The following is a 27,301-nucleotide window of genomic DNA, read 5'->3' as shown; positions in this document are numbered from 1 at the left end:
AATAGACACTTGCATTTGTCGTGGCCAGAAAAAAAAAAAAAAAAGAATCTCACCACTTAAGAGACAAACACACTCAATTGTCTTTTCATGAGTTTATTCTTAAGCAAAGAAGGTCAGACAGTCATACAGAAACACAAGTTCCTGTAGACTGTGACCAAGAAGGGAGGGTTTCCTCTGCTTCATATCTCTTCCCCAGCCTTCAAGGTTACATCTCCTAACAGCCAGTATTTTTCCACACATGGTAAGAAAGTCAAAAACACATTCTACTGTGTCACACTTCTAAGACTCAGATCCTACTATTTAAGGCCCAGATGACATTCTGGGTCATGCACAGACACGTTTGTTACCTCCCTAGCAGGTTTAGATAAATTCCACATATTTAATTGATTTTCTATGTATGTAAATCACTTTTTTTATTTAATGTGATGCAGAGACAGAAACATATATTAAAAACTGATATATTTTTGATTTTGGCAGATCATCTCCTCCCACAGCAATCACATAATCAGTGAAGCTCCGCCCACCCAGCAGTTCACCCATAAATGCTGGAATATTCCCATCAGTTTTCAAGTGAAGACAAGCATCAGATCATCAGAACGAGATGAAATCTGCAAAGACTACGTTTATTAAAGAGGACAGAGAGAAGATGAGAGATCCAAAACCCTAAAGAATCAAACACACTACCCTGCAAACACATCCACTTGGGGCCCACATGGGCCTCACTTGGGCTAGTTGGGCTTTAGCTGGGCATGGGCTCAGAGTGGGCTTTGTCGTTGGGCCCCACATGGGCAGTAGGTGGGCTAAATTAATTATGGGCTCCAGTTGGGCTCCACTCCTAAGATATTACCAATTCAAATTTGATTATGTCAGACATGTATGCTATTTTCTAACAATAGCCACTGGGCTAGGTCCATTTTTTTATACAAATTTTATTAGACTATTAAGCTATTTAGAAGCCACAGCAATTTAGTGGTCTTAAGTACTATATGACTTTCAACAGACAAGTTTGGCACATCAGGTTTTTCCACAAAATATTCAAATATGGTTCAAACCCTAAAGTAAGCAGTGCGCACTTTGTGCAGTGCACTCTGTGCAGCGCTCATCCGGAAAGCTCCACCCCCATCACAACTTTGCCGCCTTTGAGTCTTAAGGATTCATTACAGTGTCGCGTGGACAAAAGACAGGTAATAAACTCAGTGTATAATAAACAGGGGATGATTTTACCGTATGATGTATGTTAACCAAAACCTTTTTTTTTAAGTATTAAGTTAGTTAAGAGGTCTGGAACTAGCTTTTAGTGAGGTAGCTGGGTAGCGTTAGCTTTGGTAACTTAAACCTTAAAGCATGGCGTTGAACAGACGAGTTTAATTTATTAAGTTAATATCATGCATATGTTGAGCTTATTTTGAGTTGTTGAATTGAATATATTTAGAAGAATTTGGTCGTGAACTTGTTCCCTGTCAACACACCCATGTGGGGCCCATAAGGGAGGAATATGGGCTGGTGAGTGGGTCCCATCTGGGCTGCCCAGATGGGGCCCAGTTAATTTTGTCCGGGGGTTCCATGGTGGCCTCATGTGGGCAAGCCCAGATGGGCTGAAGGTGGGCTTCACATGGGCCCTAGCTGGGTTGCCCATGTGGGTTTTAGCTAGGGCCCATGTGAAGCCCACCTTCAGCCCATCTGGGCTTGCCCACATGGGGCCACCATGGAACCCCCGGACAAAATTAACTGGGCCCCATCTGGGCAGCCCAGATGGGGCCCACTCACCAGCCCATATCCATCCCTTATGGGCCCCACATGGGTGTGTTGACAGGGTAGGCGCGTTTCCATTACCCTTCAAGATGCGCAAATGTAAATTGCGACTTGAAAATACGCCTAATGGAAACGCGTCAATTTCGCAAAACCGTATATCGCAAAAAAAGTTTTTACACTCGCATGAGGTGGTTTTTCAGAGAATTTGAAAAAGGAATGTTTCCCTAACTGCAATGCTTTTTTTGCATTTACAGGTCACATGGCGCATGTAAAAAGTCATATGATCATTGTTCAATGTACTATAAACTCCAAGAAACACTTCATATGAGCCTCAAGTATAAGGGGCGTTTCTGATATTAATGCTTAGACTGTGGATGACGCACGCATCTGCGGCATGTAGCGGCTACAACGCGGTCACCGGAGTTGATGTTGTTTATAGCAGCAGCGTCGCACACGTTTCTGAAGCAGCTCTACGTGCAGCTTCTGTAAAGATACACGCATACGCCTCTTTTCCAATCAATTAAAGCCAAAATCCCACCAAAATCCGTTGCCATGACTTATCGCGAGAGGAACAAATTATGTTTTAGTTGCATAACATCGCTTAATGGAAACACTGTCATTTCGCAATACTTTTTAATCGACATTTCTATAATATCGCCAAAGTTTTGCGCAAATCTGTAATGGAAACGCGCCTACTGAAGATACCGAAGAACAAACAGGTTGGTGTTTATACTTCATTTCTAATGCTAATGAAGATTTATTTAATAAAGACTTGATCACTTCATTACATCTAGATAATCTTAAGAGGTGTGCGATAATTAGATAACTAAATAATTTGATTATTACTGATTAAAACTTTGGTTTTCAACCAAAGTTGGAAACTTTTCTACTGTATGTGTGTGTGTTTTAGTAATAAACGGTGAACAACAGAATTGGGGAAAAAAACTGCATCAAGTGAACTTTCCCTTTCACTAATGGCTAACAGGGTGGTAAATTAAGCATAATTTAAACAACATTTTCTCACTCCCATCATTTTTAGCTTGGTGAGGACCCCTTGGCATCGTAATGCTGATGCAAAAGGAAGTGGGAATTTTATCGTCATGATGAAATTATATATTGGGTAATAATATTGTCATTATTGCATATATGTTGCGGTGTGATTTTTAAAAGTAAACAGTCACAACAGCGTATTTACATTATTTTCACAATTAGGAGCACCTAACCCAACCCATGCCCCTAAACCTAAATTTGTCAATAAAACACAAAATATAACAGGCAGAAACCACAGTCATAATATATTCAAGAAGTATATTCCAAGTCTTCTGAGGCAAATTGATAGATTTGTGAGAGGAATAGACGCGATCCGTCTCCGTCCTCCGTAAAGCCAAGTTTGTTTGTGCATGAATTCAAAATATGTCGCCAGAAGATGCGTTACGTCAACCTTGGTTGTGAAATGCCATTGGCTCTTGTGTGTCTTGTGATGTTTGCGTTATGCTAATAGACGTGTGAAGTGGGTAAGGTAGGGTGGGGTTAGGTGCCCAGACTCGTTGATCCTTACAGGTGAAAAAATGTAGGACACAGATAAAGTAAAAGGTGTGTTAATTTAACACTAAAGGGAAACATACAAGATGTGCAGAGCAGGGGGTCACGAGGACCAGGATTAAGAGCTGCTGATCTAAACTGGCCATGTGAAATTTCTATGGACATTACAATGGCTGTGATATGATGTCTCACTCTTCAGTGTCAAGTTCAACATCTGCTCCACTTTAGTACACACTTTTTTGCATCCTTTTATTTCAGTTAAGAAGGTGTTGAAGGATCGGACGATCCTCAAATGCAAACTGTGTGTGTTTTGCCTCAGAGCAACCATACATTTGTGTTGTGTTTGGCTTTCTTTTTGTATATTCTTCATTTATTAATCATTTTATTTTTCCATTTATTCATATAATCAGTTATAATACTCATTATAGTCATTTATATATTCATTTTATTGATTCATTAATTGATTAGTAATTTAGATTATTGTTAAAGAAAAATTCATTTTACTCATCTATGTGCTTATGGAATATTGTGTAAGGTCTGTTTTATTTAAACCTGCTATAAGAATGACATAAGAGAAGGGTGTTAGGGCCCTAAATATAAAGATTTGATTCTTGGGAGTATGACGTAGCAGAATGTATTTGTCTGACTCTTACTATGTGTGGAAAGTTACCAGTTAGGAGATGTAACCTTGAAGGCTAGAGAAGAGATATAAGTTGGAGTGAGCCTCCCTTCTGGGTCACACTCAGTGGCGGTTCTACACGGAGGCCTAGGGAGGCCCGTGCCTCTGTAGACATGTCCCTGGCCACCCCTGTGGCCCCCCCCGTGCTGACCAAATAAAACAATTATGAAATTATTAAGATCTTACACACGAGCGCCAAAAGCGGAACTAATGCGACGCATCGTTCTACACGGGTAAATTAGAGCGGCGCACCGAAACACTGTGGCGCTGCTCGGTGAATGAGAGCGTAGCAACAACTAACTACTCTTGGATAGAGGAGCTACGATTCATTTCTCCTGTTGCAAGAGTCGAAGGTTTGTACACTGTACTGTATTTATCATTTTTTTTATGGCCCTACCTCTTTTGCACCTGCACTCACTCTTGTACATAATAAATGTTTGTATGATTTTAAAGTAAAATAAAGTTTATAATCTTTAAATATCATCATGTTGTCATTTTTAATGTGCCCCTCTGGTTAAACACTGGCCCCTTCTTGGCCCCCCTAGTAAAATTTGGCTAGAACCGCCACTGGTCACACTCTGCATTAACCTGTGTTTCTGTATGACTGTCTGACCTTCTTTGCAAAGAATAAATTATAAAAGACATTTGACTGAGTTTGTCTCTTACTTTGGTGAGAGTCGATTTTATTTTGCCACAACAATTATATTATAGTTGTTTTTTATATATTTTTTCCATTGTTGTTTAGTCTTATGACTGTGTGGTTTCAAGGGCTGTTTGTCTCTATGAATAAGAGATACAAAGGAATGTTTATAGAAACTCAAGGTTTATGGGATGTTGTTGTGAATCAGTTTGGTGTAACAATACTTGTTGGATTTATGTTCTCCAGACGAAGTGTGAGCATTGAGACATACACAACTAAGACTATTCAATAAACTCTGCTCTTTTTTACCATCTTTGCTTCATCTACTGCTTCTGCTCCTCACTTTCATTAGCTTTTTCCTCAGTCAACTTCTTGGCTGGCAGAAGACTGTTAATAGTGTTTTTGGGTATTTTGGGTACCAGACAATACCTCCTGTTAACAGGGTTTGGGTATTAGATTGTTGACGAGTTGTTCTGATACCAGACAAATTGATATTTTCTGATGGGATCTGGCATCCGGGGCTGGATCTTAATCGTCTAGGCATGGAGACAGTGATCTAACACTGTCTTAAAGAGTGATGCAGTGAATCATTCATTCAACCTACTGAGTGATTGAATGAATGAATGGGTGGATCATTGACTCAAAATATTCATTCAAAAAGTCTTTGTGAATGGACTCTCAAGAGTCAACAACAATTAAAATCCCCCTGTAGTGAAAAGATTTTTATGTTGTTTATTTGTCTATGTGGTGTTTTTAATATGCTTTTAGACAATCCATGTGCCAGTCCATTAATCAACATATTTGCTTAATATTTTCTCCTTAAAACTGTAAGTCACAAACTTAAGTAACAAATCACGTCAAAGAATAGATTCCTATCATTAGCATGCAAAATATACCAATAGAATTGAATTCAAGTTGTTTTATGGCATGAGAAAATTATTTTCACAAGAATTTTTTTTTTTTCTTAATATGTCATTTTGATCATCAAAGATCAGTTTTAAGATATTATGGAACGCTAAAAATTGCACACCCCTATATGAGAAGTAACTTCTCTAGCTCATGTATCTTAACTTGATACAACTTTGCAGAATGAAACTTGTAGTGTGACTTCCCAGTAATAATTATGCCATTTTTAGTAAAATAAATGAAAGATTAATCTAAAAGTTGGTGCCAAAATCATGGCAATGCTGAATAATAATTTAATATTGTTGACAATTGTGTCATTGATCAAATAAATTTAATCTTTCCCACTACAGAAACATGAGATTTGTGCCTGTAATGTATGCATGCAAACTTTAATTTCAGCAAAATTATTGTAATATTTGTATGTAATATTAACATTTGTAATATGTCCTTTCACTTAGTATTTCTCTCTTTGAATTATTTTGATGTACTATTTAAAATGAAATTATTTTTTCATTTCAGAGCTGATGGAAGAACTGAGTGAAGTGGAATCATCTTTTTAGAAGGTCCATCTGTAACCATGTTGTAGATGCATCTCCTTTACAACATTTTGTTTGAGCTGTTCTCACCTCTCGCAAACACACATTTCACATTTTAATAACCCTTAGAGGTGAGAGCAGTGGTTTGGAGTCTCAATGTTTTCAGATCCTCCATAACAGAATCCAATTCAGAATAAAAATCATTCAAAGCAATCATTTCCCTCACCAGCTTTATTATTCTCTTGTTTATGTCTTCTTGTTTTCTGATCAATCGAATCAAGTCCCTTAGTTTAACAATAACCCTCTGGGTTTCTCTCGTCCTTCCCTCTGACGTTTCCTCCTTTCCTCTTTCTTAACACACAGCTGTTCATGTTTTTGTTTTTGCTTTGGTGTTTATGAAGAATACAGAGATGAGAGAGATGCTTCCAGATTATTTCTATTCCCTACTCCTACAACAGTTTTAAAGATATGCAAGGGTCCACATACAGTGAGTTTCATGACCAATCCAGAGATTTATAACACAAATCATCTTCATGACATTAAAATAGATTATAATCGTGCACAGCAGTTGCAGAACAGATTTCATGGGACTCATGACATTTTATGACTATTGAGCTCATCAGTGATTTTGACTTTGGGGTTTTGATCACTTTTTCTTTCACATTTGTCTCTCATTTAAAATCTTACATGATTTATTTTATTGTTATTGTTGTTGTTATTATTATTATTATTATTTTTAATTTTATTTATTTATTTTTTTTAAGGTCCTTGCACAGAAAATTCACACTGGAAAAAAAAAACCCTTTCAAGTCATAGTTCAGGGAGCTGAGGAACAGGCTATAACATTTTTATAAGATACATGGATCTGATATTAATTTTTAACAACTTCATTGTTTTTCATTAGGACGACTACTTACTCTTCCACGTCTGCTTTTCCATGCATATGCAAGATAAACTTTCCTGTAGTTCTGGCTACTTTACTAGTCAGTAAAGAGAGTTCTGTCTCGTTCATTTTCATGTTTACTATTTTGTATTTTCTTCAAGTAATGATTTATTTACCTTACTACAAATTTTATTTACAGCTTACTGTTATTATCTGAAAGCTATAAAGTTGCCTTTTATGTTTTCTCTTTGAGCTTTGCTTTGTTTTAATTTTCTCAGTAGAGCTTTTTAAATTAATTATACTACACCAATTGACTGACACCGAGTGTGATTGCTGTCTTAATTAAGAGAGTCACCTTTGATATAGCCTCAAATATACTTCAGATTTTTTAATATAAGATTTTTTTCCTAGTCAGATTGGGTTTTCAACCAGTAGAACGCTAAAACAACAACAACAACAACAACACACAATTTGTTCATTTATATATATATATATATATATATATATATATATATATATATATAGTATTTTTATAATTTATAACTCAGCCCATTCTTGATAACGCTGCTGTGTACATTTCACAATTACCGACGATGAGGCACATTTCTTTTCCCTGAGCTTTTCAGCACCTGTACATTTTGAGAGACTGAGAGGAAGGTGGAAGAGAGGTGAAGTGGTATGTACATAGACGGAGCTGGTGTTGCTATCTTGGTTAATAACTGTTAAGATGGACAGTTGACATATAACTTGCGGGTAGTAGCACGACATCTCACAATCTAAGAGGTAAAAGAAAATCTATTGATTCTATTGAACACTTGAACTTACATCAGCGTCCTACAACTACAAAAAAGTCAAAACCCATCTTTGAAAACAAATATTTGAAGTGTAATTTAATTATTCAGTTAGTCTTGCGTCCCATTAGATTACATGGAAAGGGTGGGGTTTGTGACCTATACTGGGCTCAGCCGCCTTGGGGCGATCGAGACGCTCTGGCTTCACTCATCAGAGCTCGTGAGGATCATTCGGTGTGTTTATGCGCGAGGGAGTGAGAGTTGTAAGATGAGGGTGAGTCCTATTTTTCTTCTCTTTCTCATCTATAGTTGCTTTTTGCTGGCATGCATGGAATATTTTGCGTAATTTGGTTTGAGGTCTGCAGGAATGTGAGGTAAATGTCAGCTTCTCCTATAAACAGCGCTGGAGTGATTTTAACACGTGTGGTCTGTGCAGAAAGGAGACTTTTACTCCAGAAATGCCCTTCAACCGGCAAAAACGATTATGGTGTCTAATGTTCCCCCGTTCTTAAAAGATGAGTTAAAAAAGGAGTTGTTCAGACTTGGAAAAATAGTTTAATAAATTAGGAAATTAGATTCGCTTTACACTGTAAAAAATTGCCGTACTGTACTGTAAAAATGTAAAAATGCTACAGTAAAAACCTGTTAAATGGTTAACGGTAAAAGACCGTAAAATTTACAGTGAACAGTGAAATTTACCATAAACTGACATTCCCAGAATTCCCTGTGTTACATTTTTTGTATTTGATGTTTTTTGGTTGAAATAACCCTTCTTCTAAACTCAAAACTTCTAGCTGTTTTGTACATTAGGGTTTTATGTTACATCTAATGTTGTTAAATTAATGTTTATGCATGATTTCAGTTTCATGTGTGTTACCATGATGGTGTTTAGTGATTGTGTGAATGACACCTTCTATATGATATTATTTAAAAGCTGTTTGTGATGAGCTTTGGTTCATCATTTGACTTTCTCATCACTTTTCTCAGATTTTCTCATTACCCCCTGCTTTTGGTGGTTATCAGTGTATTACAAAGGTACAAAACAGATTTCAGTACTTTAATAGGTTGGTTAACATTATATCAGCTAACAAAAATAACGCTATTTAACTGTAAATTTAAGTGAAAACCGTGAAACATAAAATGTTGCTACCGTATTTTTTACGCTAAAATCCTGGCAACCACAGCTGCCGTTTTTTTACCGTAAATTTTACGTAATATTTTTTACAGTGTACTTAAAGGTGTAGCATGTCAGTGTTTATTTATTTATTTTATTATTTTATTTTAACTCTTCTATAGCCAATACATAAATAAATAAAATAATAATAAATAAAAATATTAATTAAAATTAATTACTTTTAGCTGTTTCTCTTAAAAATAACAATATAGCTAGTAATTCCACTCTGAAATGTGCGTTCCGGTGTAATGGTTTAACTGGTAAAGTGGTCCTCCGCTCCAGAAGTGATGGAGCGACTGGCTCATTACATGATTTGGTATTCTTGTAAAGATTACAAATTATTGGTATGATGGTTCATAGCGGCTGAAGTATGTTTTGCACAGGTTTCGAACAGGCCCCAAAAACAGTCACGCTATGAGGCGACAGTAATGAATGCACTGAGATATCGGACTGCACTGATTCAACCGCAGTTTCTGGATTCAAGATTTTTTCTCTCGGCATGACATAATGCAGCTGGCTGAATACGTGCCCGTGTTAACTTGTGATCATTGTTTTACTTTTACGTTATTTCCACATTGTTTTGCCGTTTTTATAGCTTTTTCTGTAGTCGAAAAGCTGCATATTAATGCTACACTTTGTAAACGTGTTACTTTTTGATTTGCTGTAGCGTTCCCAGCTGAACAGATGCGCTTTACTCTCGGGAACTGATGTTTATAAAATATTTCATTTCCAAAAAACACTGTAAGAGCTGAAAAAAAAAACAAACAAACAAACAACCAGTCATTAGACATTTGCATGCAAATAATGCCCATTACAAACCTATAGACTGATGCATACACATGTGCAATCTAGTTGACCTACACAATTAATAGTGTGACAAAACAATCACATTCTCAAATGATAATCTTGCCTTACTGTACTGTAGTAAGCCTGAATAATATCAATTATTTAGTCACTGACAGTAACAATATTTGATGCACATGCACCTGCACTCTCAGACAATTGCACTTTAGGAAGTGATGTCACTTTTTTTTTTTTTTTATTGAATCTCTCAACATATTACAACAGTAGCCAGGTGGTGAAGACAAGACAAAATAACTACTGATGTAAAATGTTGAGAGATTCAATTAAAAAAAAATAATAAATATATAAAATAAAGTAAAAAAATAAAATAGGCTGCAAATGACTTCACTTGCAGAAGTGCAGGTGTCTGAGAGTGCAGGTGCAAGTCTGCAGCCAGACCCTATTGAAAGTTTTAACAACTGACAAACTTATTTTTTTAAAATACTACCTGAATAACTTGATATGATTTTATAAATTACAACAGTCTCCTTTTAGAGTGCAATACGAAATTAAATTTAGAGAGAAAAACATTAAACATATAAAATGACCAAATAAAGACCAATGAATGAAAACAATGAATCACACTCTCTCTGAATAACAACATTAGAAAATGAAATGGTTATCACTGATATTTGAAATTTGCATAACGAAACACTAAAACGCTAAATAAAACGATCGCTAAATAAACACTTCAAAGTCTCTCAAAGTTTAACACACAGATTGAAATTAAACGGTACCTTGTGCCCTTCCTCAGCAGGTAGTTAGGGAGAAACCTTTTAAACATACATTTGCCAACCGTGAACCCATAACTTCATGTTTCTTCTCCAGTGATGTTAATTAGAATGAAGCTTCACTTAGAAAGTTCACCAATGGACAGACACCGCCCCATTCCATGACAACAGCACCCTCTATGGACGGAGATAAAGATCACAGTCATTGGGGGATTTAATGGTCATTTGTACTTGCATTCACTAGAAGAATAAATCTCAAAGTATGAAATATAAACGTTGTTTTCTGCTTGTGAATATATTCGCAGTTTACATATGGGCGTTTCTTCAACTAAGGGCACTTTTAGCCTTGTAAAGTTGAAAAAAACTTGTTCAAAAGTCATGTAACAGTCTCATAAGTTTAAATAATTTGTCTAGTTTTAAGGTCTGTAAGAAGACATACTTGGATTACAAGAGAAATGGTTAATATTTTACATTTTTTTCGACCTGCAATGAACAAATGTCATTTCTACTACATCTCAATATACAGTTTTTATTTAAAATAGAATAACTTACACCACTCAAGAATTGTCTAAGATCATTTTTGTGACTAGTTTTACCAGTTTTTCCACAATGTACAATAATTATACATTTGTCAATGAGATAAATTAACTGCTCTAATGATCAAATGCTGAATTGTACATTTATCACACTCTGAAATTAAATATTGTTTGGGTAAGAGCTTAATTAATAATAAATAACTTGAATTTTTATATTAAGTAGAGCATGATCTCATAAATTGTGGATACATTTTTTATGTGTGATGAGAAATAAAATGTAAAATGTTTGGTGACAATGCTTGGAACCATAAGGCAACAGATTTAAAAAACTGGGAAATAAACTGAAACCAGGATATTAGTAGTACAAAAGACAGGGGTGGTCATGGTAGGGTGAGAATGTATTAAAAAAAAATCTATACAGACAGTGTGTGTGTGTCCTGTTAGCACCTTCTAAACATCATAGAGCACAGAACATCACAGCATCAACTTTACATGGGAGGGATTAGATTGTAGAACTGTAAAATCTTCTTTCTTTCTTTCTTTCTTTCTTTCTTTCAAATATTAAAATACAACAGTAAAAAAATAAACCAACAGGAGGATAAATCAAACATTTTATTAATCAGAAAACAAAAACAACACAGGGTATGTTTTGGAAGGACCAGCAAGAAATAAGATGCTTTTCATGTCTTGTCCCAAATTATAACTTTGCCTCTTTGCCTCGCTTTCTCCTTCCATCTCCTCATCTGAACTATTACCCTTCACTTGCTGTTTATCTGAGAACAACGCACAATTTAATATCGCATTAATCTATTTATTTAATTATCTACACTTAACAACTTTTGCACCTAGTCCATGATAAAGTTATGATAGAAAATGTTATAGAACCAAAACATTGCAACTGTTTTTATTATTGTTTTTATCCTTGAATACCTCTACAATGCAATAACTGGTACATCAGTTAATGTTACCTGTGCTCTTTGTAATCCAGCTGGTGAGGGATCCACTGCCTTTAGCAGCCTCACACAGCTCCTTTTGTATCTGTTTCTTCCTCCTCTCCTTACGAGGCATGTCTGGAATATTTGTTATATTATTAGTAATAATTTTTAAAAATCTATACACATAAAACACACAAACATGCACATGCAGTGCTTATTAAATGTTTAAACTGTAGAGATACAATAATTTTACTGCTGTAAAATCAGCATTTTATCTAATTTGAAATATAAACCTAATATCATCTGTTACTTAATATATTTTCTTTAAAAACAGTGAGTTTTTTAATATCATAAATATAATAATCCATAATTATGTGGATATCCATGTTAGATGCCCTCCAGGTGGACAGAGCTACAGACCCCCTTGTAACAGCCTTACCCAGTTAGCTAGCAGTTAATGACCACCACTACTTGTGCAGTTCATAAAAGTACAGGTAATGTTTGTCGCGCTGTTGCACAAACAGCACGCTCATTTATTTCAATGCATTTGTTGTTATAGACTATAGTGTGCGCTGTACACCCTGCTTACTGTTGTTGCAGTATGCACCTTTCAATTAATTTGCCTGCTTCTCCTCCAGCTTCGCACCACCCAGGCTGCAGAAAATGCGCGTGCACTTTGCGAGCAGACCCAGAATAAACATAGATTAACAATAGTTTAAGAACAGTAGGTGGCGGTGCGCGCTCTTGACAGAAGAAGCTACGCAATCTGCGTCATTGCCAACGACTGGGCGTAGACACACTTCATACAAGAATCTTCTTTACATTGTTAATGTTCTCCTGAAGGTGATTGTATTTTTCATCTGTTTGAATTAAAAAAAAAAAAAAAAAAAAAAAAAAAAAAAAAAAAACGCATACAAGAAGGAGAAAGGATGGATGAGTTGTATCGCGAATCATTTGATCCAAATGGAACTAAAACCCATACTGCGAATCATTTGTTTTAGATCGCGACTTAGAAGCAGATTCGCAGGATGTTTTTATCCCCACCAGGGATAAAAATAATTCAGCAGAGGAAGGGATGCGGCAAATCGCACCCTGTTTATACATAAAGCGGCAGCGCTCTGGGTCCTAACGAATCCCCCATCTAGGGATGGGCGAATCGATCCTGAAATATCGATACTTTCGATACTGACGTTCAATCGAAAGGATCGATTCTCGCATAAAAATATCGATTGTAAAGTGCATTTTGAACCATTAATTTTATTTATTTTACAAGAAGTTTGATTCATAAAATAAGCCTCTAAGATGAACAATAGACTATTAACGAATTATTGTGTAGGACAGAACTATTTCTCCTGCTCATCGGAACACACGCAAATGCTGTAAGACAGAACCAATCAATCACAGATAGCGTTCGCTGCTGACGCTTCATTCAACTTTGATAATAATCAGAAATTATGTTTCTTTCTCTTCTTCTCATGGCATTAAAATAATAAAGCATTATTTAAAAAAAATGTTTCTTGAGAAGCAAAGTATATTAGAATGATTTCTGAAGGATCATGTGACACTCAAGACTGGAGTAATGATGTTAAAATAATTCAGCTTTGATCACAGATACTTTTTAAATTACATTTTTCAAAATATATTACAAAAGAAAATAGTTATTTTAATTGTTCATTTTCCCAATCTTGCTGTTTTTACTGTTTTTTTTTTTTTTGTTGTTGTTGTTGTTCAAATAAGTGTTAGCATGGTTAGCATGGTTAAAGACACATTACAAAGTCGTACTGACCTCAAACTTTTGAACAGTATAGTGTATGTGAAATATTTATTTTAATTAGACTAGTTTGTGTAAGTAAATTTATTTAAACTGGTTGTTAAAAGTTAAAAGTAAAAAAATGGTTGTTATATTCTGTAATTGTTGTCTGTAAGAAACAATTTGTGCTAAAGTTAGGCCTTTAGGGGTACAGCAGCCTGGCAGCTTTTTACACAAAAAAAGAAAGAAAAAAAGAACACAGTTTGCAACAGTAACCACAGTATTTGTAGTAAAACTGCAGTAACAACACATTTACCATGGTTAACACTCTCTCTTTTGGCTTGCATCCTTTTACCATGGTTAACACTACAGGAACATTATTTCAACCATAATATTTGTAGCAAAAACCATGGTAATAAAAATGTATAATACTCCTACTACTACTACTACTACTACTACTACTACTACTAATTATTATTATTATTATTATTATTATTATACATTTTAATACTTATGTAACCTCTGTACCTTATCTACCCTTAATGTGTGTGTACTTGGTACTATGGTACTAGTATGCTCCCTGGCTTTTAGGGGTAAAGAAAGGTGCACCTTTGAGATTACTGCCCAGTAAAATCTAAAATACAACATTTTATTTCTGACAGTGTTATCAAAAAAAAAAAAAAAAAAAAAACGCTTATGAAATGTTTAAAACACATGACTTTCAAATATAATGTTAAGTAAGTATAATTACTGATTTTATTCTTTAAATAATTTAAAAGATCAGTTTAGTTTAGAGGTATCGGTATCGGTATTGATATCGCCAATACGTGCCTTGAAAATATCGGTATCGGAACGAAAATAAAATACGAGGTATTGCCCATCCCTGCCCCCATCCCCTCTCCGGGCGGTAATGGTACAGACCAACCGCGAGCGCAAAACACAAACAATGGAAAATCAGAATAAAGAGTCATGTTTTATGTTTGTTCAAAAATCTTATTCAGATGCCACAACCTAAACTTGTAGACTAGAAAATTAAACAGAGAGACAATTATTCGTTTGTGAGGTATTTGAAGAAAAAACGGAAAATGAAAGTTTGAAGCCAATTTTTATCTGGTTAATTTTGATGGTGCAAAGTTTCAAGGACGTATAATTTATAAAATTGCATCAATGTGATCAAAATTTTGTAATGCAGTTTTTTTTGCAGTTACTTTATGCTGTTATATCAGGGTTCATCTTTACGTCCTTTCACTTTTCTGTTTTTTTTTTTTTTTTTTTTTTTTTTTTTTTTTTTGAGTTACTGGCAAATGGACTGTTTTTTCTTTTGTTTCAGAATTGATTAAAGATAATCAGGAGAAAGAAAAATTCTGAGAAGACAAATCATGTCAGAATTGTAGAAACCCCCAAACAAAAATTTAAAGAAAAAAATAAATATTTCACCTGCACTCAGTGTGGAAAGTGTTTCACACACAAAAATCATCTCGAGCTTCACATTCACATTCATACTGGAGAGAAACCGTTCACTTGTGATCAGTGCGGGAAAACATTTTTGAGCGCTTTAGTCCTGAAGAAACACCTGAGAGTTCATACAAAGAAGAAGCCACATTAATTTGTGTGGAAAGAGTTTTTTGCACCCAGAACATCTAAAAGTGCATCAGAAAATGCATACTGGTCTGACAGAATACATGTGCTTTGAGTGTGGGAAGACTTTTAGTTCCGAGAGCAGTTTAAAAATGCATGAGAGGATTCACACTGGAGAGAAACCATACAAGTGTTCTCACTGCGACAAGAGATTCATTCAGTCAGGATCCCTGAAAAGACACAAGAGGATCCACACTGGAGAGAAACCTTACACATGTGAGCAGTGCGGGAAGAGTTTCACACTAAAATCAAACCTTACAGACCATATGAAGGTTCATACTGGCGAGAAACCGTTCACTTGTGATCAGTGTGGAAAGAGTTTCCCGTACTCATCGACCTTTAAGCATCACAAGGAGATTCACACTGGAGAGAAACTTTATGCATGTGATCAGTGTGACAAAACATTTTTGAGAGCTTCATACCTGAAGCAGCACCTGAGAGTTCATACAAAGAAGAAGCCACATTCATGTCATTTGTGTGGAAAGAGATTTTCACGTCCAGAATATTTAAAAGTGCATCAGAAAGTTCATACTGGTGTGGGAGAGTACATGTGCTTTGAGTGTGAAAAGACTTTTACCTTTGCGAGCAGTTTAAAACTGCACCAGAGAATCCACACTGGAGAAAAACCTTACAAGTGTTCACACTGTGACAAGAGATTCAGTGATTCAGGACAGCTGAAAACACATGAAAGGATCCACACTGGAGAGAAACCTTATAAGTGTTCACACTGTGACAAGAGATTCAGTCATTCAGGAAGTCTGAAAGCACATGAGATGATCCACACTGGAGAGAACCCGTACGCATGTGATCAGTGCGGGAAGAGTTTCACACTAAAAGCAAACCTTACAGACCATATGAAGATTCATACTGGCGAGAAACCGTTCACTTGTGATCAGTGTGGAAAGAGTTTCCCGTACTCATCGACCCTTAAGCTTCACAAGAAGATTCACACTGGAGAGAAACTTTATGCATGTGATCAATGTGACAAAACATTTTTGAGAGCTTCATACCTGAAGCAGCACATGAGAGTTCATACGAAAGAGAAGCCACATTCATGTCATTTGTGTGGAAAGAGTTTTTCACATCCAGAATATTTAAAAGTTCATCAGAAAGTTCATACTGGTGTGAGAGACTACATGTGCTTTGAGTGTGAAAAAACTTTTACCTTTGCAAGCAGTTTAAAACAGCATGAGAGGATCCACACTGGAGAAAAACCTTACAAGTGTTCACACTGTGACAGGAGATTCAGAGTGTCAGCACATCTGAAAAGACATGAGATGATTCACACTGGAGAAAAACCTTACATGTGTTCACACTGTGACAGGAGATTCTGTGTTTCAGGACAGCTGAAAACACATGAAAGGATCCACACTGGAGAGAAACCTTACAAGTGTTCACACTGTGACAAGAGATTCAGTCAGTCCGGACATCTGAAAAGACATGGGATGATCCACACTAGAGAGAAACCACACACGTGATCAGTGCGGGAAGAGTTTTGCAAGAAAATGGTGCCTTACGGACCATATGAAGGTTCATACTGGATAGAAACCATTCACCTGTGATCAGTGCGGAAAGAGTTTTGCACACTCTTCGACCTTTAAGCATCATATGGACGTCCACACTGGAAAAAAAATGTACAATTGTTCACACTGTGATAAGAGATTGATTCATTCAGCAAAACTAAAAATACATGAGAGGATCCACACTGGAGAGAATCCTTATCACTGCACTACATGTGGGAACCGTTTCAAACATTTATCTTCTCTACAGTCATACAGAAAACAATCACTGTAAGTTTATCATCTTCAGATCCAGCATTTTCAGATCTGATGCCACGTCCTCACCAAATGTATGGATACTCATCCATACTTGTAAGTCAGTTGGAGAAAGCGATTCAGCTCATTAGTTTTCACTTTTACTTAGCTTGTTTCTGTATTTGCTGATTAAAATTTGATTGATCAAATGTTACTTTTTTTATTAATACATTGTTATTTTTACCTTTTATATTTTATCAACAACTTTTATTGTCTGCTGATAATATTTTTTTCAAGAAAAATAATTGTATAATTTTAGTTTTAATATCTAAAAGTTTTATTTGTCTAATAAACTATATTTTACTCCACACATGACTGAGATTGAATGAGTTTGTTTACATTAGCAACCCTTCTTCTTCTTCTAGCAGTGATACAAACGTGGATCATGGTATCGGATCAATACAAGCCTGATGAGATCGATACTTTAGGTTTAGTTTCTTTGCTCTAAACGTAATACATTACTTCTGTTATAACAAAGAGTAGATGTGTAAATATGTCGCTCTTTTCACATCTCGAATTAGAGCTGCACAATTCTGGATAAACTGAGAATAATGTTTTTTTTTCTCTCTCTCTTTCTCTCTCTCTCTCTCTCTCTCTCGCTCTCTCGTTTCAAATAGCAATGAGTGACAAAATATTATTTTTGCAGTCTATTTACAAATAATTGATTTTAATGAATTATAAACAATTGAATATGTGTATTTAAAATATAATACATTTAATACATCAATTTTTTATATTAAAATTGTTAAAAAGCGGGTTGAATGAATGATTCAATGACTCACTCATAAGTACTTAAAGGGATAGTTCACCCAAAAGGTAAAATTCTGTCACTAATTACTCACCTTCATGTTGTTCCAAACTCATAAGACCTTCATCCTTCTTCTAAACACAATTTGAGATATTTTTGCTGAAATCTGAGAACTCTGACCCTCCCATAGACAGCAAGGGTCCTTACATCATCAAGACACAGAAAAGCACCAAGATGATTAAAGTAGTTCATGTGACATCAGAGGTTCAACTGTAATGTTACAAAGCTACTAGAATACTTTTTCGCACAAAGAAAACAAAAATAACATCTTTATTCCACATTTTCGTCGTTACTGTGTCACTTGTGGCATTCAGAGCAGTACTGTGAGATGACAATGTGGAATAAAGACGTTACTTTTGTTTTCTTTGTGCAAAAAGGCTGTAGGCTGTTTGCACCACTAGAAGTAAGGTCCGACAGGTGGCTCACTGATGTGCCAATGATTACTGACTACAGATTTGCTCCCAGATACCGTGTGCTGCAGATACTGGAAACTGGCTATAACAAAAGAAGACTTCCAGGATGATAATACAAGACCAGGCTAAGCAGACTGAGAGACGGGTAGAGCACTACTTCAAGTTACACAACAAAGAAAATATGGTCTTTTGAGAAAAAGCCCTGGATTCCCTTGAGTGCCTGCCTGTGTTGGCTGAGCTGGATGGGGAACCTCATCTAGACGCAACACTGGATGTCCTTGCTTCTGGTAAGGCACCCGGCAAGGATTGCATTCCTGAAGTCCTGAACTGCGATAAAGAATCAGTGCTCAGTCAACAGCATTAAATACTTTGCCTCTATTGAAAGGAAGACGCTGTGCCACAGGCAACCAGTGTCACACTCTATAAGAACAAGGACATCAGAAGTGATTGTAACAAATATCACACATATTTGTCCTAAGCGTAGTTGGGAAACTGTTTGCTTGGTTGTCCTTATGCACCTTTAGGATCTTATTGAGTCACAGTGTGGGTTCTGATTCGAAAGATCCACTGTCGACATGATCTTCTCACTCCAACAGTTTAAGGCAAAGTGCAGGGAGCAGCAGCAGCCTCTTTATGTGGAATTTGCTGATCTCACCAAGGCTCTTGATCTGGCTAGCAGAAATGGCCTTTTCAAGATCTTAGTCAAGATAGGTTGTTAAAACTCTTTATCATTAACAAGTCTTTCATAGGCCTTTGACCTATGAAGTGAGGTGAAACAGGGCTGTGTTTTGCTCTCACACATTTTAGCATCTTTTTGCTGACCTGCTGAAGCACGCCTTTGGGTCAGCTACTGAAGGTATCTTCCCTCCTACTTGATCTGATGGAAAGCTTTTCAACCTTTTGAGTTAAAAAATTGGATGACAAGTAATTTCTTACTGCTAAATTCTGAAAAAACAGAGGTGTTAATTATTGGGCCTAAAACCTCAGCGTGTAATAACCTAAAACACTGTCTAATACTTGATGGCTGTTCTGTCAATTCTTCGTCATCAGTTAGGAACCTAGGTGTGCTATTTGATGGTAATCTTTCCTTTGAAAACCACATCTCTAGTATTTGCAAAACTGCATTTTTCCATCTCAAAAATATATCTAAACTACGACCTATGCTATCAATGTCAAATGCTGAAACATTAATTCATGCGTTTATGACCTCAAGGTTAGATTACTGTAATGCTTTATTGGGTGGTTGTTCTGCTCGCTTAATAAACAAACTCCAGCTGGTCCAAAATGCAGCAGCTAGAGTTCTTACTAGAACCAAAATGTATAATCATTTTAGCCCAGTTCTGTCTACACTGCACTGGCTCCCTATTAAACATCGTATAGATTTTAAAATCTTGCTAATTACTTATAAAGCCCTAAATGGTTTAGCTCCTCAGTACCTGAGTGAGCTCTTATCACATTATAGTCCCTCACGTCCGCTGCGTTCTCAAAACTCTGGCAATTTGATAACACCTAGAATATCAAAATCAACCGCGGGCGGCAGATCATTTTCTTATCTAGCGCCCAAACTCTGGAACAATCTACCCCACACTGTTCGGGACACAGACACACTCTGTCAGTTTAAATCTAGATTAAAGACCCATCACTTTAACCTTGCTTACACATAACACATCAACATATTCTTATAATTCAAATCCATTAAAGGATTGTTAGGCTGCACTAATTAGGTCAACCGGAACCGGGAACACTTCTCATAACACCTGATGTACTCAGTGCATCGTCAGCAGAATGGCATCTATGCTAATATTAGTCTGTTTCTCTCTTATTCCGAGGTCACATTAACCACCAGATCCAGTCCGTATCCAGATCAGATGGTGGATCAGCACCTAGAGACGACTTCTACAGCCCGGACTGTCAGCGGAGTCCACATCAACTAGATGAGCCCCAGAGACGGATCCACAGTGAAGAGCACATCACCTAGATGGCTGTCGCCACAAAACCACGGGAACTTTGGCCAGAGGAGAACTGGCCCCCCGACTGAGTCTGGTTTCTCCCAAGGTTTTTTTCTCCATTTGTCACCAATGGAGTTTTGGTTCCTTGCCGCTGTCGCCTTTGGCTTGCTTAGTTGGGGACACTTTCTCCTAACACAATATTGTATTGTATTTTATTGTTTTTGATTAACTACCTTTACCTGAAAATTGAGTGTTTACTTTTGCCTTTGGCATTGTTGATGTACTGTTTCCTATTTCATACTGTACAGCCGCCTTGTCACAATTCTGTATTGTTAAAGGCGCTATATAAATAAAGGTGACTTGACTTGACTTTCTAAAATAAAAGCAGGGATCAAAGTTAAGTGTTTGAGGGACCTCCTGTTTGGAGCAGTCATGGCCTACTTGTTTGAAAGTTGTACTCGTAACCACTCGCAGGTTTGAGTCTTGGTATCAGCAGGGATTGTAGGTGGGGAGTGAATGTGCAGCGAATACCACGCTTAAGTGGAACTTTTGAGCAAGGCCCTGAACCCAACTGATCCCCAGACGCTGCAGCAAAAATGGCGTGATTATTCCTTTCCTGTTTGCTGATGATACGTTCCACTGAGGATCTGCAACAGCTGATGAATCACTTCAGCAAGGCATAGCATGAGTTTGGGCTCAACATCAGCCTAAAGAAGATGCAAGTCATGGGACAATATGTAAATCCTCTTCTATCTCTGACTCCCTCTCTCCTTTACACTAAGGTATTTCAACCATGGCCAGATTGACAAAGACAGTGTAGACTAATGACAAGCTCTCAGAGTATACCAAGTTTCAGCAGGAATGCTAGTGGGAAATGGACATTTTTAAAATTTCAGTACTGACTGGCAGTGTTGGGGAAAGTTACTTTTAAAAGTAATGCATTACAATATTTTGTTAGGCTCTTAAAAAAAACTAAACAAATTATGTTAGTTACTTTTTATAAAAAGTAATGTGTTTCATTACTTTTGCATTACTTTTTTAATCTGGGTAAGGCTTGCTTTTTGTTTTTATTATTAAAATTTCTATTTTTGGCAAATGTAAGCCCACACCAAAAGGCTCAGTCTGAAAGAAATATTTACGTCTGTACTGTAGAACACAGAAAAAGAAAGTTTAACACTCTTCAGCAATAATAATACAATGTTAATTAAATGTTAGTCTTTCTTAATTATTATTATTTTTTGCTTATTATTATAGTTAAATCTGATTATCAAAGGTCAGCAGCAACGACACTGGATAATAAAATGGTATATTTGTATTATTTAATATATTTAATTATTGCAGATTATTTTACAGTTTCTATTTATTTTGAGGAATACTGAATCAGTTTTTTTGTTTGTTTGTTTTTGTGAGTGATCTGAATAAATGCATGTTCACACTTGTGACCCTGGACCACAAAACCTTAAGTCTTAAGTTGCTGGGGTTTATTTGTAGCAATAGCCAAAAATACATTGTATGGGTCAAAATAATTGTTTTTTCTTTTATGGCAAAAATCATTAGAAAATTGAGTAAAGATCATGTTCCATTAAGATATTTCATAAAATTCCTACTGTAAACGTATGAAAACTTTATTTTTGATTAGTAATATACATTAAGAACATTATTTGAAGAATTTTAAAGGTGATTTTCTCAATATTTTGCTTTTTTTGTACCCTCAGATTCCTGATTTTTAAATAGTTGTATCTCGTCTCTATATCGTCCTATCCTAATAAACAATACATCTATTAAAAAGCTTATTTATTCAGCTTTCATATTTAAAAAAATGACCCTTATGACTGGATTTATGATCCAGGGTCACATTTATTCTAGAACTAAAGTACTCCTGATTTCTGTCCACATGGGGACAGGAGAGCTTTCAATCAATAAATGGGAAAAAAGTAACTGGCATTACTTATTTGAAAAAGTAACTTAGATATTTTCTTGTAAACGAAAAGTAATGTGTTACTTTACTAGTTACTTTTAAAAAGTAATCTGATTAAGTATCTCACGTTACTTGTAATGCGTTTCCCCCAACACTGACCAAACCCAAATGTTGGTCACTTTGTATGCAGCCGAACTTATTTTATTTAAAGAACAAAGTCTGAATAAGAAATAATGTTGAAATTAGAATTGTATCTTGTTTCCCTCTATCAAAACAATTGCATAGAACATACCTGTTTGAGTCATAAATATTCTTTTTCCATAATCTGTGTGCCTGTAACTCAATAAATATTATCTTAATATAATTAAAATAATTATAAAATAAAATAACTTAAATAATTTTATAATCTTTATCTTTAGTGGCTTGAATGGTTTAATGCCAGAGTTATCGAGATCTCAGTGTAGCTCCAAATTTAGTCCAGACCACTGGGCTTCTGACTTCGGGGCCACGACTGAGGAAGGGGACGACTCTCACGGGCGTCTTCTCCTGATTTAACTACTGCAAGGCAGAGTGAGTGTGTTCTGTTTAACATTTCATGAAAAATTCAGTACGTACTGTGTTGGTAGCTTCTTGCTACTGGGTCAGATTATATCATTTCTTCAGTTATGGAGTGGGCAGATGTTAAGATAGATAAGATAATTAATTTTGGAACAACTAGAAGAGCATTTTAAGATCAGTAAACAGAAGCAGTAACACGATTAATAGTTGCTAAACACAATCGCAGTGCTGAAAGGTGTTCTCATTTTAACCTAAGGACAACAGAAAACTGAAGGGGTTAAACAGGGTTTTGGACAAAGGGAGTCCCTTATTAGGTATTTGATAATTACTAAAATAAAAATTGTCATTGAGAACTACTTGTGAACTGTGACCAATTCATAAAGAATAACTAATTAATTATCACAACAGTAACATTTATAAAATGAACAATTAGGTTCTTTGTGCAAACTAATTTATGAACACCACCACCATCACTGGTTGAAGTACTGGTTGAAATTGTGACTCTTACCAAAATATGAATGGATGTGTTCTCCGTTCATTTCAAACAAACAATAATATAATTTCTATAATTAGGATGTAATGCCAGCAATGATTGGATGCTCATAATTGGATTATTTCACTATTATGAACTGCATTTATTTCAGTGTTCAATGGCTGCATGGCTGTACAGTATGTCATATAAAATATGTTAAAAAAGTTTATTGTAATTACTTGCAAAATCCATCTTAACCCCTCAATAATAACTCAAGTCTTACCTTGTCAGTCCGCAGGAACTACTAGTGATCTGGCCCATTATTTTAAAGTGAAAAACATGTTAACCCTTCACTAATAACTCAGGTGTTACCTTGTCAGTCCGCATGAACTACTAGTGATCTGGCCCATTATTTTAAAGTGAAAAACATGTTAACCCTTCACTAATAACTCAGGTGTTACCTTGTCAGTCCGCATGAACTACTAGTGATCTGGCCCATTATTTTAAAGTGAAAAGCATGTTAACTCCTCACCAACATGTCTATATGCAATGTGATCTCATGATAATTCCTACATTTACATAAAATGTGGTTCTACAAAACGTACATTTACTTAAGTTTTTCCAGACACTAAAACATACAATACTGACGTATTTACTGACGTACAAACACTTATGTATTTTAGCATTTTAAGGTCTACAAAATGTTAAACAGGACTACACTTTAAACCATTAAAATAAATGACATTTCTGCAATCGTTTAACCATTCATGTAATATTAACTTTGTTTGCCGTGGTGGGACACAAAAGGCGTTTTCTCCGACTTGCTGTGACTAACAATAGAACCATAAAATACACCGAACACGCATCATAATCATAAAATGACACTATTTTATTTGTGCGCTGTAATCCAGATCTTCAGAATTCATACGATTGCGAGGAACAGGCCCAAATTCAAGCTTTTATACGACGATCGTAACATCTCCATCCCAAGCAGCGACCAGCAGCAGTTTTACGGCAGGAAAATCGAACGCTCATTGGCTCTTGCCAGCATTCGCCACAGATTAGGACATGCCGTGTTTCTGGTGAGATGTGTTCGAACGATGCGCAGGCGCCATCACGGAGAGGATCAGGAGGATAATATTTTCAGCCATCAGCAACCTAAATCCTGCTCTGTACCTCAAAGAAACCTACTGTATTCCGCCAGAGACGACTGCGGCTGCAAACGCATAGTCATTTGGATTACTTTTTGGTACGGCTGTTGACATTTTTGCAATGAATAAATGATTGCGATTGCACGTTTCCGTCTTTATTACTGTACAGAGAGAGTTATGGTTAACGTTAGGTTTACACTTAGGAGTGTGATTAGCGACTATAAAAAATATTTTTATGCTATATTGTTATCAAAATGAGAATTTTCCTTCATATTTTGGTCAGTTAACGTTACGTTTTATATATTACGTTTTAAATCACTTAGTAATATAATAAAAAAAAAGCCACAAGCAAGGTAAGACTTGAGTGATTAGTGAAGGGTTAACATGTTTTTCACTTTAAAATAATGGGCCAGATCACACTAGTAGTTCATGCGGACTGACAAGGTTATTATTGAGTTATTATTGAGGGGTTAAGATGGATTTTGCAAGTACTTTACAATAAACTTTTTTAACATATTTTATATGACATACTGTACAGCCATGCATTTCTTTGAAGCACTATACTGATATTCTAACAGACATTGTAATGTGGAAAATGTTTTGTACTTAACAAAATAAATGCAGTTAATGTCTTCATTACGGAAGTAAAAGAACATAATTATTTACTATCACACTAAAGAGAAACCTGCCCCAGAATACTATTTATACTAATACTAAAAAAAAAAATAATAATAAAAAAAAATTGAATATTGAAATAAATGCAGTTCATAATAGTGAAATAATCCAATCATGAGCATCCAATCATTGCCGGCATTACATCCTAATTAAAGAAATTATATTATTGTTTGTTTGAAATGAACGGAGAACACATCCATTCATATTTTGGTAAGAGTCACAATTTCAACCAGTACTTCAACCAGTGATGGTGGTGGTGTTCATAAATTAGTTTGCACAAAGAACCTAATTGTTAATTTTATAAATGTTACTGTTGTGATAATTAATTAGTTATTCTTTATGAATTGGTCACAGTTCACAAGTAGTTCTCAATGACAATTTTTATTTTAGTAATTATCAAATACCTAATAAGGGACTCCCTTTGTCCAAAATTAGCAATTACTAGTTAGTAATTACTACTTAGTTAATCTTGCTTCTATATTAGTTAATAGTATTAAGTTAAGTGTTAATGTAGAACTACCCATTACTTCCTGCATAGTTACTTGTTAACAATGGCCCATTATTCTAAAGTGTTACCGAATATTATATTATGCTATTGACCAGTCTAAGTGAGCTGAGTGAGAGGAGATGGGTGAGGGGAAGTGGATGGAAGGAATAGGTGGAAAGGGACTTTTCTCACATCTTCTCTCAGTGAGATGTGGAAACAAATGTCTGGATCTTAATACACTGTGTGTGTATTGTCCGTCTCAGAAGATCCAAGTGGCTGCGGTTCTGTAAACCTTACACAAGATTTTTGGGAATCTGGATGGACGCAAAACAATTGACACAGGCAATCAATGTGATGCGATGCTTGGCAGGATTAGATTGGGGAGCCTGTCGGCAATCCCTTAAAAGCATTTACTGTGCACTGATCAGAGCAACTATGGATTATGGATGTATGGCTTTGAGAATATGCTGTGGAGCAATGAGAACATCATCAAATAAAGCTGTGCACGTAGAAATGAGTGAGTTGCCACTAGAGTTACGAAAATTACAATTAAGGATGAGATATTGGGTTAGTGTTAAAGGACATTTAGGTGAACATCCAGTAAAAAGTGTATTGAGGGAATGTTGGCAATACGAGCAGGAAAAATTGATAAGCTTTGGCTGGATTGTAAACAAGGAAGCCCAGAGCATAGGAATCAATGACATTAGCATAGCACCTACAGTAAAGTGTCAGCCATTCCACCTTGGTTTTTTCACATGCCTCTAATCAATTTACAATTACACAGTAGGAAAAATAATAAAGAAATGAACAAGTTAGACAGCTCAGAAGTACAGGACCATATTGAAAAAAACATATCAAAGTGAAGTTCAAATATACACAGATGGATCAAAGGATCCGGGATCAGGGAGAACGGCAGCAGCAATTTATATTCCTCTCTTCAAAGTTGAAATATTAAAGAGATTACCAAACAACATATGTTTTTTTCATTAGAGTTAATAGCAATATCTCTGGCATTACAATTGATAGAGGAAGTACAGACAAAGAGAATGATCTGTACAGACTCATAGATAGTTTGATTAGTGGAACATCAATAGCTAGACAAGATATTGTATATGAAGTGTTACAAAGCTTGTTCAGGTTAAGACAAAGTGGACTAATAGTCACATTTTTGTGGATTCCATCACACATAGGAGTTAAAGGAAATGAGGAGGCAGATCAACTGGCTAAAATGGCTAAAAAGCTGGAAAAATTAGGAAAAGTTTTGGAAATAGGGAGGAAGATGCAGTGATCACTAGAATGCGTATAGGGCATTGTTTCTTAAATAAATCACTATATCGGAAAACATGAAAATGGAAAATGCAACAAGTGTGGACAGGATGAAAATATAGTAAATGTATTAATGGATTAAATAAGTTGGGGATAGACAAAATATCAGTGCAGGTGTTGTTAGGAGAAGGATCAAAACAAATAGAAATATTCCACAATTTATTTATTTTTCTGAAAGAGACTGGTCTGATTAATAGAATTTAATTGATGTTGATATAAGTGTGTACGTACACACATAAGTGAAAGAGTATAATCTATTTATTTTATTTTTCCTTCTCTGTCTTTCTCTTCCCTCATCCTTACTAAAGTAAGTAGATTAGCACTTTCAATCCAACCATCAAGTTTCATTGTTATACGGCAGGGGGCGCTATTACACATCTACTGAACAGAAGAT

General features: G+C 35.8%; 2 protein-coding genes across 2 annotated transcripts in view; one reads left to right on the top strand and one right to left on the bottom strand.

Moving 5' to 3' along the window:
- The window catches only part of LOC127162777 (uncharacterized), a 180,954-nt gene extending 168,873 nt beyond the window's left edge, over positions 1 to 12,081 (bottom strand). Inside the window, exons 1-2 of the mRNA XM_051105624.1 lie at positions 11,982 to 12,081; positions 11,731 to 11,786 (exon numbers count right to left, since the gene is read on the bottom strand). Of these exons, the coding sequence (XP_050961581.1) occupies positions 11,731 to 11,786; positions 11,982 to 12,081 (156 nt within the window). The remainder of the gene's footprint in view (positions 1 to 11,730; positions 11,787 to 11,981) is intronic.
- Positions 7,980 to 17,285, top strand: LOC127161225 (zinc finger protein 160-like). Its single transcript, XM_051103871.1, is given in 3 exon segments — positions 7,980 to 8,003; positions 15,029 to 16,808; positions 16,810 to 17,285. Coding segments are annotated over 2 exon segments (1,524 nt in total). The 5' UTR covers positions 7,980 to 8,003; positions 15,029 to 15,356; the 3' UTR covers positions 16,882 to 17,285.
- Positions 17,286 to 27,301: the final 10,016 nt, after the last annotated feature.

The sequence above is a fragment of the Labeo rohita genome, chromosome 3 (assembly GCF_022985175.1).
Source record: "Labeo rohita strain BAU-BD-2019 chromosome 3, IGBB_LRoh.1.0, whole genome shotgun sequence".
NCBI lineage: Eukaryota > Metazoa > Chordata > Actinopteri > Cypriniformes > Cyprinidae > Labeo > Labeo rohita.
The sequence above is the reverse complement of the archived record's forward strand: the minus strand, read 5'-3'. Positions and strand labels throughout refer to the sequence as shown.